The sequence below is a fragment of the Haliotis cracherodii genome, unplaced genomic scaffold (assembly GCF_022045235.1).
Source record: "Haliotis cracherodii isolate W230 unplaced genomic scaffold, xgHalCrac1.p SCAF_14, whole genome shotgun sequence".
Classification (NCBI taxonomy): domain Eukaryota; kingdom Metazoa; phylum Mollusca; class Gastropoda; order Lepetellida; family Haliotidae; genus Haliotis; species Haliotis cracherodii.
In genome coordinates, this window is record NW_027266269.1 from 34,596,035 (window position 1) to 34,610,222 (window position 14,188).

At 45.0% G+C, this 14,188-nt stretch overlaps 1 protein-coding gene across 1 annotated transcript; it reads left to right on the plus strand.

Moving 5' to 3' along the window:
- The first annotated feature begins 1,524 nt into the window (after window positions 1-1,524).
- LOC139460765 (carboxypeptidase B-like) lies at window positions 1,525-13,927 on the plus strand. The gene is made up of 11 exons (XM_071242236.1): window positions 1,525-1,646; window positions 2,273-2,354; window positions 2,723-2,856; window positions 3,868-3,979; window positions 4,694-4,801; window positions 6,076-6,174; window positions 7,606-7,716; window positions 9,554-9,641; window positions 10,476-10,687; window positions 11,942-12,026; window positions 13,728-13,927. The coding sequence occupies exons 1-11, from the start codon at window positions 1,525-1,527 to the stop codon at window positions 13,925-13,927; spliced, it is 1,353 nt and encodes a 450-aa protein (XP_071098337.1).
- The last annotated feature ends 261 nt before the right edge of the window (window positions 13,928-14,188 follow it).

Consider the following 14,188-nt stretch of genomic DNA (forward strand, 5'->3'; position numbering starts at 1 on the left):
TATAATATGAACAGATATTTAAGATTTTGTCTTTTTTGTATAGTAGGAATAGAAGAACCAGAATACCATTTTTGTCTATGCAGATTTCACACACAGCATTTTACCATCCAAACCAGCAAAAACTTAAAATGCTATTCTCCAGCTCAAATTCTTCTTACTTAACAGTTTTGGTAAACACATCGCCTTAGCACTTAAGAAACGTAATCGATATGTTAAAGATAACGTTGAATATCCTAAGTAGTATGGAACAACAGAATAAATCGTAAGAGGCGACTAACGGGATCGGGTGGTCAGGCTCGCTGACTTGGTTGATACATGTAATCGTATCGTTGCTTATGATTTCAATCAATGGATTGTCTGGTCCAGACTCGATTATTTACAGACCGCTGTCATATAGCTGGGTTAAACAACAAACAAACAAAAACACGGAATAAATAAGCATAAGCTACATTTTGTTTGTTGTTTAACGCCGCACTCAGCAAATTTTCAAGCTATATGACGGCGGTCTGTAAATAATCGAGTCTGGACCAGACAATCCATTGATTGACATCATGAGCATCGATCCATGCAATTGGAATCGATGACATGCATCAACCAAGCCAGCGAGCCTGACCACTCGATCCCGTTAGTCGCCTCTTACGACAAGCACAGTCGCCTTTTACGGCAAACATGGGTTGCTGAAGACCTATTCTACCCTAGATCTTCAAGAGTCGTGAGCTAATGTAACGTGGTCAGCCGTACGGGTTAATGGCACAGTAACTGGACGTGATGCTGACGACCTCACATCCCAGATGCTTGGTACCAGAAGAGAAGAGCATTGTAAGAATTTCAACGATAATGCCATTTCCCGCGTAATTCAGTGAACACAGCAGGATTTTCAGTTTCACCCGTTTCTGTCGCATTTGTACGATCGTTTTCCCGAGACAAGGGAGTTAACTGACTGTAAACGTTTATTTTGTACGTAATTTGTACGTTAGTCCAGACAATGTATAACTCCATAATTCCAGCCCAGTTCGGCAAGGGTGGAAAGTGGACTTTTATAGTCAGATAACACCCTTGCCTCGGGAAGATGTTCTACGACTGGCTTTGCATGAGTTGCGAACATTATTTTATGTTCGAAATCAAATTCTATTTTTTTTATCTTGGTATAGATCCTTTTTGTTTTCAGTGTATATCGTACCCAAATATAAAATATCCGTTCGACGGGAAGTTGAAGGGCGGATCCAGCATTTTCAACAGGGAGTGGTCCTAAATATTAAAAAAAAATCTGTCTTTAATTTTATTGCCTACAACATACTACATTTGCTTTTCCAAAGAAGGGACCCCCCTGATAAACTTTAGCTCGAAGCCCAAATACTAGTACTGAAGTGAAACTCCTTGAATGATTGACTAAATTGAACAACGGTATTTCTCTGCATGGAAGAGATTTATACACGGTGTAACATACCACTTCTAACAATGGTATCATGTGACATTGTAAATCGTATTGGGGTTGCCACAAGTGGTTGTAGATAAAGTGTATATATGATCGACCGCCGGACACAGCCACAGTGCTGGGGGATCTCACATCGCATCGACATGAAGGTGTTGGCTCTTCTGATTGTGCTGGGCGTGTACGCTGTAGCTGCGAAACAATCGTTTCATGGGTAGGTGGATTCCGTTCGCGTTTCTATCAGTGAGTGAGTGTTTTTGTTTGTTTGTTGTTTAACGCCGCACTCAGCAATATTCCAGCTATATGACGGCGGTCTGTTCATAATTGAGTCTGGACCAGACAATCCAGTGATTGACTTCAAGAGAATCGATCCACGCAATTGGGATACGATGACATACATCAACCAAGTCAGCGAGCCTGTATGAGCGTTTTTGTTTGTTTGTTGTTTAACGCCGCACTCAGCAATATTCTAGCTAAATGACGGCGGTCTGTTCATAATCAAGTCAGGACCAGACGATCCAGTGATTGACTACAAGAACATCGATCCACGCAATTGGATACGATGACATCCATCAACCAAGTCAGCGAACTTGATCACCCGATCCCGTTAGTCGCTTCTTGTGACAAGCATAGTCACCTTTTACTGCAAGCATGGGTTGCTGGAGACCTATTCTACCCGGGATTTTCACGGGTCCGTGAGTGAGTGAGTTTAACGACGTTTTTCAACAGTTTTGGACCAGACAATCTGATTGGTACATCAGAGGTTTCAAATCCCGATAATCACTTGTTCTCTATCCTATCGGGTTGAATAATTGCTTTATTTTTTATTGAATTTTTCAGACACCGCTTAGTCTCGGTCATAGCCAAGAACAAGGAACAGCTGGATGTTCTGAACGGGATCCTGAGGACGGGAGAACCATGGGCAAGTTTGTTTGTTTGTTTGTTTGTTTAACGTCGCACTCAGCAATATACAAGCCATATGACGGTGGTCTGCAGATTCTCAAGCCTAAACTTAAGGAGTTTAAACTTTAGGGGTTATACGCTACGCCAACCTCACATACAACAGTCACGATAAAATACATATATATCTATCGCGATACCTGAGTACGTTTCGATATGTACCTCGATACTTGAGTCACGATACTATACGGGGGCTCGGGCACGCCAGAAACCTATGAATGTGGGTTCGAATCCCGGTTCGCCCCGATTAAGTTTCTAGGTTTGTCAGCACCATACCCGTGCTCGTGTAGTAGTCATTGTATGTAAACTTCCGATTTTGTTTTTCGCCAGGTCGATGTGTGGAGCTTTTCTGGCATCAACCGAACCTCCGAGATCCGAGTCCCCCCCTCCAGCTATGGGTTGTTCAGCCGATTGATGCGGACCGCAAATATACCTATTACTATCATGGAGAACGACATTGAGATGTTCGTAACATATTCAAGCTAGGAATAAGAGGCCATTAAAATATGGACAACTATTTGGCTTCTATTGTCCCTAGGGGGCGGTCGGGTAGCCTAGTTTTTAAAGCGTTCGCTCGTCACGCCGAAGACCTGGGTTCGATTCCCGACATTGGTACAATGTGTTAAGCCCATTTCTGGTGTCACCTGCCTTGATATTGCTGGACTATTGCTAAAAGCGGCGTAAAAATAATACTCACTCACTCTTTCATTCGATCTCGGCATTATCTGGTAGCAATGTTTTAATATAAAGTTTGACTTTCATACCACTCACAAAGTTGAATTATATTACAGGAACTGGTTGGAATGATGTTTTAGTAAATAAAATTAAAAATTAAAATCCAAATTAAAATCTTTAATACTGTGACTTTTGAAGCTCACAGTTTGTTATTTTTGAAAATAGCTATCAATTTAGCATAATTAATACTGTTCCTTCCAGCCTTCGCGGACATCATGCATTTGCTTTGTGTGCTTTGTGTGCTTTTTCGAGTTTTTCGGGATTTAATGTACCCAACTTGTTTAAATAATACTTTGATCGTTAAAATAACTCTTTCAGTCTCTCTCTCATGTTCAAATTACAAAATGGTCTCGGGCCCTGTCCAGTTCAAATGCTGATTATAAAGTTTCTTCGAAAATCCAATATGGCCGCGAATATGGCGACAATATTCCGCCCTCTGAACATCAAGATCAATTGTGTAGACACTCTGAGCATTATCAAAAAGTAAGTTAAAAATACATATTTCCACTCGACGACAGGTCTTCGGAATGCAGAATATTTTTTCGGCCCTTGCTTCAAAACATACAAAGGTGGATAAAAAAATAATTTGGGAGACCCACAACAATTATTTTTTAGAACCCATCTTGCCATGTGTCTTTTTTGAAAGCCGGACGACATTTGCTTTTCGACATTTACGAGCAAACACAGTTTTGAGCACGTCAAGGTTTATTTTGGCACCTTATGGCAGATATACGTTTCAGGCTCCTGGAGCGCGCGCGGCAGCCGAGCCTTGGCCCCCATGAGAAGGCGTCCCCCTACATCAGCTGGTCTGGGGGGTACACCACCCACACGGCCTATAAGAGATACCAGTCGGTGAGTACCACCCCATTGCCGATAGCTACTACTTCGATGATGATGGTGCTTGCCGTACATTATCGTGTTAATATTGGCGCTCTTGAGATTTGTCACGTGTTACCTTAGATCTTCCTGCTTTTGGGTATCCGTCGATGGCCTCCTTTAAGAGCCTGACCTGATGCTCATGTTACATGTGGGGACTCCTCGGGCACGTGACATGTTTCTGTTCACACATCAGTAAGGGGGTACCCGGTAGGATGAGATGGTAATGCGACTGTTTAACCTTACTGTCACCACATAACCCAGCTTGGGTTGGATGCTCACCAGGGAGTACACTGATCCATTGACAGGGGTTGGGAGCAAGTATCAGTGGGAGGATTCGACACGTTACAAAGGTCCAGTAGTAGTAGTAGTGGTAGTAGTAGTAGTTGTTGTTGTAGTAGTATCATATTACTTTTGTCATCATCATCATATTCATCATGATCATTTTAGTAGTAGTCGTAGCAGTAGTTATAGTAATAGTAGTAGGAATAGTAATTACATTAATATTATTATTAGTGAGTGAGTTAACATCATCGTCGTCGTCGTTATTGTTGTTATTATTATTGTTGTTGTTATCATCATCATCATCATCATCATTTATCATCATCATCATCATTATTATTATTATTATTATTATCATCATCGTCGTCGTTGTTGTTATTATTATTATAATTATTATTCGTGTATCAGTTTGTGGACATCATGGATGGGATGAAGAGCAGTTTCCCTAACCTCGTGCAGGAAGTGGGCAGCCTGAGTCCCCAGACCTACGAGGGGCGGAACATCGCCTACATCAAGGTAACGCCACACACACACTCTCATCAAGTAGTTGACAGACCAGTGAAGATCCGAGGTAGAATAGGTCTCCAGCAACCCACGATTGCCGTAAAAGGCGACTATGCTTGTCGTAAGAGGCGAGTAACGGGAGTCGCTGGTCGCTGATGATGATGTCAATCACTGGATTGTCTGGTCCAGGCTCGATTATTTACAGTCCGCCGTCACATGGCTGGAATATTGCTGAGTGCAGCGTTACACAATTAACACACTATTACTCATATGAGGCAAACTACTCATATCTCCAAACTACTCTAGCCTACGTTCGATTTCACAAATGTGGCATAAAAGTAAAAAAATAATGAGAAAAGTCTGTAACAGTTACTTTTGTGCAGCATTTTTTTTCCTTTTGTTTCTTTCATAATTTCACACGATTTGTCACAGTTTTAAGAGAACACTTTAATTCACACACAACGCTTTTATGATTGTCCTCGTTTCAGCTTAAACACATAATGGAAAAAGAGATTCATTATGATAACCAGGGCCTCGTTCCGTAAAGCAATCTTAGGGCTACGGTGATCGTAACGTCCATACTTTAACATGGCTGACGATCACCGCAGGCCTCGTTCCGTAAAGCGATCTTAGGGCTACGGTGATCGTAACGTCCATACTTTAACATGGCTGACGATCACCGCAGCTCTTCCATCGCTTTGTGTGAACAGGGCCCTGGTGCCGACCCCTCGCGATCAATGTCCCCCTCCTTCGCGACCCGTGAAGATCCGGGGTAGAATAGCTCTTCAGCAACCCATGCTTGCCGTAAAAGGTGACTATGCTTGTCGTAAAAGGCGAATAACGGGATAGGGTGGTCAGGCTCGCTGACTTGGTTGATGCATGTCATCGATCCCAATTGCGTTGATCGATGCTCATGATATTAATCACTGGTTGTCTGGTCCAGACTCGATAATTTACAGATCGCCGTCATATAGCTGGAATATTGCTGAGTGCGGCGTAAAACAACAAACCAACCAACCAACCAACCCCCTCCTTCGCTCTTCGTCTTGACAGAGGGTCGGCACGTTTTTTTTTAAAGAGATTAAGATGTTATTAACAAATTAAACTCCTAAATAATTGCAACCATTAGCTTGTGGGTGGAGCCGACTCCAAAGATGCAGTTATAATATTAAAGTTTCCCAAGCTTTGAGAGCTTTCAAGGAACATTGATGTTCTATTTGTATCGTAATGGAGCTATTCCTGTATTTACTGCAAACAAATGTCATGTTTATTCATTTTTCTTACAGTTCGGAACCGGAGGATCGAAGCCGGCTATTTTCATTGAGTCACTGATTCACGCCAGAGAGTGGATTTCAGGGGGGTCTATCATGTACTTCATGGATCGGGTGAGTTGGGCGAGTGGTTAGTAGCCAAACATAGTCAGGGTGAGTAGCTGGGCGAGTAGCTAGTAGCCACACATAGGCAGGGTGAGCAGCTGGGCGAGTAGCTAGTAGCCACACATAGTCAGGGTGAGAAGCTGGGGGAGTAGCTAGTAGCCACGCATATGCAGTGTGAGTAGCTGGGCGAGTAGCTAGTAGCCAAACATAGGAAGAATGAGTAGCTGGGCGAGTAGCTAGTAGCCACACATATGCAGGGTGAGTAGCTGGGCAAGTAGCTAGTAGCCACACATATGCAGGGTGAGTAGCTGGGCAAGTAGCTAGTAGCCACACATATGTAGGGTGAGTAGCTGGGCGAGTGGTTAGTAGTCAAACACAGGCAGGGCAAGTAGTTGGGCGAATAGCTAGTAGCCACATAAAGGCAGGGTGAGTAGCTGGGCGAGTAGCTAGTAGCCAAACATAGGCAGGATGAGTAGCTGGGCGAGTAGCTAATAGCCAAACATAGGTAGGGTGAGGAGCTAGTAGCCACACATCGACAGGGTGAGTAGCTAGTGGCCACACATGGACAGGGTGAGTAGCTAGTAGCCACACATGGACAGGGTGAGTAGATAGTAGCCACACGTGGACGGGGTGAGTAGCTAGCAGCCATACATGGACAGGGTGAGTAGATTGTAGTCACACATGGACAGGGTGAGTAAATAGTAGCCACACATGGACAGGGTGAGTAACTAGTAGTCACACATGGACAGGGTGAGTAGCTAGTAGCCACACATGGACAGGGTGAGTAGCTAGTAGTCACACATGGACAGGGCGAGTAGCTAGTAGCCATACATGGACAAGGTGAGTAGCTAGTGGCCACACATGGACAGGGTGAGTAGCTAGTAGTCACACATGGGCAGGGTGAGTAGCTAGTAGCCACACATGTACAGGGTGAGTAACTAGTAGTCACACATGGACAGAGTGAGTAGCTAGTAGTCACACATGGGCAGGGCGAGTAGCTAGTAGCCACACATGGACAGGGCGAGTAGCTAGTAGTCACACATGGACAGAGTGAGTAGCTAGTAGTCACACATAGGCAGGGTGAGTAGCTAGTAGCCACACATGTACAGGGTGAGTAACTAGTAGCCACACATGGACAGAGCGAGTAGCTAGTAGCCACAGATGGATAGAGCGAGTAGCTGGGCGAGTAGCTAGTAACAAATTATGCGCAGGGCAAGTTGCCGCGCATGAACAGGCTGATTAGTTGGGAGCCACACACTGACAGAAGCCGAGAAGTTTGAAAGTTTTCGGAGCATATTTTGATTAGAACCCCTAATAAGCGGTTCCTTGCGTGACCAAGAACGCCAACTGTGTTCAGGGAACCACAGCGTCTTTGACCTCTTTAATATTAGCCTTACTTTATGTGTCCATTACTTGCAGTAGTTATATGTTACATTGCAGCTGGTGAGCAGGTACTCCCTGGACGCTGACGCCAGATACATGCTGGACAACTACGACATCTACGTCGTCCCCGTCTCCAACCCCGACGGCTACGAGTACACCCACACTAGTGTAAGTACACCCGCATCACTGTGAGAACATCCCAACCCTGTAAGCACACTCACATGTCCACATTCACGTCACTGTAAACACGATCTGGGGTAGAATAGGTCTTCAGCAACCCATGCTTGTCTCCCCCACCGTGAAGATCCGGCGTAGAATAGGTCTTCAGCAACCCATGCTTGTCTCCCCCACCGTGAAGATCCGGCGTAGAATAGGTCTTCAGCAACTCATGCTTGTCTCCCACCGTGAAGATCCGGCGTAGAATAGGTCTTCAGCAACCCATGCTTGTCTCCCCCACCGTGAAGATCCGGCGTAGAATAGGTCTTCAGCAACCCATGCTTGCTGTAAAAGGCGACTATGCTTGTCGTAAGAGGAGACTCACAGGATCGGGTGGTCAGGCTCGCTGACTTAGTTGAAATATGTCATCGTATCCCAATTGCGTGGATCGATGCTAATGAAGTCAATCACTGTATTGTGTGGCCCAGACTCGATTATTTACAGACCGCCTTCATATAGCTGGAATACTGCTGAGTGTGGCTAAACAACAAACAATCAAACAATCAAACAAACAAAAACTGTGAATACCCCCATGCCCCGGCAGAGACAAGCCTGGGGTACTTGGGAGCTACTCAATATTCTTACCCAGTATCCCTCGGGGGAGACAAAAACGGCGTACTGGGGACCTACCCAGTATCCCTCGGGGGAGACAAACACGGCGTACTGGGGACCTACTCAGTATATCCTCGGGGAGACAAACACGGCGTACTGGAGACCTACTCAGTATCCCTCGGAGGAGACAAACACGGCGTACTGGGGACCTACTCAGTATATCATCGGGGAGACAAACACGGCGTACTAGGGACCTACTCAGTATATCCCCGAGGCGACAAAGACGGCGTCCTGGGGACCTACTCAGTATATCCTGGGGGGAGACAAAGACGGCGTACTGGGGACCTACCCAGTATATCCCCGGGGAGACAAACACGGCGTCCTGGGGACCTACTCAGTATATCCTCGGGGAGACAAACACGGCGTACTGGGGACCTACTCAGTATTTCCTCGGGGAGACAAAGACGGCGTACTAGGGACCTACTCAGTATATCCTCGGGGAGACAAACACGGCGTACTGGGGACCTACTCAGTATATCCTCGGTGAGACAAAGACGGCGTACTAGAGACCTACACAGTATATCCTCGGGGAGACAAAGACGGCGTACTGGGTACCTACTCAGCATATCCTCGGGGAGACAAACACGGCGTACTGGGGACCTACTCAGTATATCCTCGGGGAGATAAACAAGGCGTACTGGTGACCTACTCAGTATATCATTGGGGAAACAAACACGGCGTACTGGGGACCTACTCAGTATATCCTCGGGGAGACAAAGACGGCGTACTGGGGACCTACTCAGTATATCCTCGGGGAGACAAACACGGCGTACTGGGGACCTACTCAGTATATCCTCTGGGAGACAAACACGGCGTACTGGGGACCTACTCAGTATCCCTCGGGGAGACAAACACGGCGTACTGGGGACCTATTCAGTATATCCTCGGGGAGACAAACACGGCGTACTGGGGACCTATTCTGTATATCCTCGGGGAGACAAACACGGCGTACTGGAGACCTACTCAGTATATCCTCGGGGAGACAAAGACGGCGTACTGGGGACCTACTCAGTATATCCTCGGGGATACAAAGACGGCGTACTGGGGACCTACTCAGTATATCCTCGGTGAGACAAAGACGGCGTACTGGGGACCTACTCAGTATATCCTCGGGGAGACAAACACGGCGTCCTGGGGACCTATTCTGACTCACAAAATAGAGTTATTGCGTTCACAGAACCGATTGTGGAGAAAGAACCGGTCCCAACAGCAAGGGAACTGCCGAGGGGTGGACCTCAACAGGAACTTCGACGCATACTGGAACAGTGAGTCTTAAACTGAGCTACTTTCATACCTCCTGTGGCCTCGTTTCCTATATTCGTATAATGCGTTTGGTAGTATCGTGTGAAGTATAAACTCAGAACACTAAACACACATGCATCTTCCCAAAGCGTATCTTGCTAAGTAAAGGTGACCCTTTTGGCTTGCCAATACTTGCGCTATCAGGTATATATATAACAAAAATCCTTTTGCAAATAAGTTTGAAACGGGGTTTAACGTCGCGTTCAATATTATTACACTTATATATATAGCGACGCGTGTGTGTGTGTGGCTGCGTGTTCTAGTCCGACCTGATGCCGATTAATATTGCTGGCTCCCTGAGAAACCATGACACCGTTTAACATGAAAACCCCACAAAGACACAGTATACTGACTCCGAGACGACCAGTCTTTGTTTTTGCCTTTTAATGTCGAGCGACAGACAGACTTTTAACGTCTTTTGGTATGACGCGGCCGGGGATCGAACCCCGAACCTTCCGCTCTCCAGGCAGAAGCTCTACCCCTGGACTACGGAAAATAGGAAGCGATTTAGATACATCTTTTTTGTCATCTGTACAGGTGAAAAAATCTTGACTGTCATTTCCAGGTGACAAACTTTCAAAATACATATACTCACAGACACAATTAAAGCAACACTGCTGGGGACGGGGTTGACAAAATGTGGTTTAGCTAAATTGTGTGGCTTGGGTCGTTGTTCATGTTACTCACCACTAGTCTATCATTCTGGAACTCGATCATGTCAAGATTCCTGTGATAATTGTGAAATAGAGCTGACATCCACTCACCAAAATGACGTCGTCATGTCGTTACCTTTGCAGCCGTTGGCGTCAGCAACCAGTGCAGTAGTGACATCTACTGCGGGAACTCGATGTTTTCCGAGGCTGAGGCCCAGGCTATCAGAAACAAGGTGGCGGAGATCAACTCCGCAGGTCAGAAGCTCCTCGCATACCTCGCCGTCCACTCGTACTCACAGCTGCTACTTACGCCCTACTCGTACGCCAACGTCCGCCCCGAAAACGCCGGCGAAGTGGTGAGATATATATACACCACTTACATTGTTATGTGGCAGTAGATATCTTTGTTAGTTTCTTTGTAGTGAATGTCAGTGGCAGCAAATAATTGAAGCGTTAGTAAAATGTCGAGAGCTGCCATGGAAAGATTTTAGTGGTACTCGGCGGCAGCGAGAAGTTTAAGAGTTATCCTTCTTTGCATAAACTGGAACACGACAGACCTGATCGTTCGAGAAGTTTCCGGATGGGACAGTTTCTGGAAGCCTGGCTATGCCTATATATTAGAGCGACTTGAGGGCGATTCCTGGCCTTTTTACGACCTGACTTGCGTGTTATATAAAGAGTCGAATTACTGTCAGCTTCGTACGCATTGACGGATTCATGAGTAGTTGCAGACCAGAGGACATTTGACAGTGAAACATTTATCATGATTTTTTAAATGGTCACAATTATATTGCGATAACTGATTTAAAAGAGTATTTTTTCATTATTTACCTAAGTCATTCGGCACATTCTGATTGGTTTGTCGTGTTTTCGCTCATAACATTTATGGATAGGGCAAAGTTCAATCAAAATCGCGCAACGAAATCGAAATCCGGTTCGTTAACTGTCATGCAGGTTTCGGTCGATTGCAGGATTTGCAAAGCATGTGCATCGCCAACTCGTTGTCAACAGATATTTTCAAAAACTTTTCAAGTTTTTAATCAAGGTGCTCACGTGATTTGATGCATTTCGCGATGTAAGACCCGTATTACCACAATATAGATGTTGATTATCGAGCAGATCGTCCTGACTTGGCGCCGCCATTTTGTTTGAAACAAATGCAAGTGATACGAGTGGTGGAATCTGATTGGTCCATAGGAGAGGCTTAGAAGGGACATACCTGGTAATAGCCACTGGTGGCGCTACGATCGAGTCCAGTAATTCCAGCCTAGTTCTGCAAGGGTGGAGACTGGACTTTTAAAGTCAGTTAACTCTCTTGCCTCGGGAAGATGGAAACTGGACTTTCAAAGTCAGTTAACTCTCTTGCCTCGGGAAGATGGAAACTGGACATTCAAGGTCAGTTAACTCTCTTGCCCCGGGAAGATGGAAACTGGACTTTCAAGGTCAGTTAACTATCTTGCCTCGGGAAGATGAGTAAAATCATACTCACTCACTTAAATATAGCAAGTGGAGCCGGGCAGCATATAATGGAGATACAATACTGTGGATAAACGAGGATTGTGATTTTCTGTGAAAGTGAATTATATGACCGACCGCCTTGTTGTGTCCAGGATAACGTTGCGCGGCTGATGAACGACGCTCTCAAGGCGCCCTTCGGGAGCAACTACCAGTGGGGTCACGGGCCTGACGTGCTATGTAAGTATTGTGGTCTTGTTATAACGCCATAACCTCTTCAAATAAGGTCAAATTTCGTTATTACGCTATCCATGAAATTGTGTTTTATTGCAATTCCTTTGTATATTGTTATTTCGTTATAACACATTTCACGACCATCATCTCTGTTAATGTGCGTGTGTGTGCGTGCGTGCGTGCGTGCGTGCGTGCGGGTGTCTGAGTTTGTGTGCATGTCTGTGTCTTTGTTTCGTGTCTGTGTGTGTTAGTTTGTGCGTACGTGCTTGTGTGTGTGTGTATGTGTATGTGCGCGCGTGCGTGCGTGCTTGTGTGTGTGTGGTGAACAGCTTATACTAGAAAGGACTTTATAATGTAACCATCCCCACTGATATACCATGCCACAGTCTTACATGAATACCCCACTGAGACACTTTATTCTGACTCCGAGCCGACCAGTCCTTGTTTTAGCCCCTTAACGTCGAGGCAAGCAGTGTAACAACAACTAACCATTTCTTAACGCGGCCGGGAATCGAACCAACGACGTCCGCTCTCCAAGCAGACGCTCAATCCTCAAATCACAATAACCGCCTCTGATTGAAAGTGAGTGGGTGTGGTTTTATGCCGTTTTTAATACCCATGTGAGGAAACAGACGGCGTGACGAGCCCTTGCTACACCACCTCACCATCTGATTGAAACAGCTGATTCAAGCGGCCACACCCTACTGCGATTTGTATTGGCTGATTATTGCAACGATCGCCCCTCTCCCATTTCTATGGGGTAGCCTAGTGGTTAAAGCGTTCGCTCGTCACGCCGAAGACCCGGGTTCGATTCCCGACATGGGTACAATGTGTGAAGCGAAATTCTGGTGACCCCCGCCGTGATATTGCTGGAATATTGCTAAAAGCGGCTAAAACCATAGTCATTCACTCACTCACTCACTATGTCATTGTGGCTTGACACGGAATAACACGAGTGATCACGAATGGGATAGGTGCTCAGGAAAATTAGGCACTCAAATATATCCTTTTTCCCAGAGGAAAAAATCAAAACTTACAGGGTGCTAATGGAGGATTTTTTATGTTATTTTTGTCTCTTTAGTAGGTTATAAATCATGAAACTAAATTTGATATTTATATACCATATACCCTGCCTTTTGAAGTTTGAACATAAGGGGCTAGGTTGCCATGCGAATCTGACACACTTAGGAATGTAATTCCATTTACAAAATTTGGGAATTTGTTGCCAAAAATAAAATTTGAATTTTGTAATCATGGCGCAAAAAGGTGATTTAGGTTGAAAAAGTCGTTTCTTTAAAAGAAAAAAAATCAAAAACAATATTAGGGTCATGGTATTTTGAGGCTTGGGCGAACAGTGAGAAACAAGAAATTTATTTTTAAAAGTCACAATGCTGGAGAAGTATTTTCCAAAATAGATTTTTTAAGCCCCTCACAAAGACCCTGAAAAAAAGTATATCCGAATCGCCCCAGCAAGTCTGCAATAGTCAGCAAGAACAGATGTTTCCAGTTTCAGAAGAGCTTTCCTGGGCCCACTTACACAAAACGATCTTAGCGCTAAGATGATCGTAACTCCCATACTTTAACACATGTTACTTTCTATTATCTCTTTAACGTAATACACACAAAAAATACAATATTTCATTTCAGAGACTAAATGTACGCCAATTTTTTTTCTATGATCTGATTCTTTACTCCCCCACGTTGCAGACCCTGTGTCCGGCGCCAGCGACGACTGGGCAATGCTAGGGGGTGGGGCGAGGTATGTCTACACCTACGAACTGAGGCCAAGGTCCAGCAACCCCGGCTTCAGCCTCGGCCCTGAACACATCATCCCCAATGGCTACGAGTTCTGGCTCTCCATGGTCGCAATGGCTTGCAACATGAACGCAGGCGCGCCAAGCTGCTAACCTGCACAGATGCTGAATTGTTACCGTCATTGTTACCCGCAACTGGAAATATTAACTTAATAGGGTATGTAAGTGAATCCCTTTTCTTTTTTTTCTTAAAAAAAGAAGAAAAAAAAGAAGAAAATATAATGATAAATAATTGAATCCCTTAATGACGTCACGTCAGTATGACGTCATAATGTAAATGACATCATATGTTTATCGAAGTTCAGGGGTGCGTTGCAAAGCGCCAATCGCTTGCAAGCGATGTACAGCGATTCG

Bases quoted from the DNA above. Each gene is read 5' to 3' on its own strand.
- LOC139460765 (XM_071242236.1), top strand. From the start codon at position 1,525: ATGATCGACCGCCGGACACAGCCACAGTGCTGGGGGATCTCACATCGC. The intron at 2,355-2,722 runs GCAAGTTTGTTT...GTTTTTCGCCAG, and splicing joins TGAGGACGGGAGAACCATGG to GTCGATGTGTGGAGCTTTTC. The intron at 7,717-9,553 runs GTAAGTACACCC...TTGCGTTCACAG, and splicing joins ACGAGTACACCCACACTAGT to AACCGATTGTGGAGAAAGAA.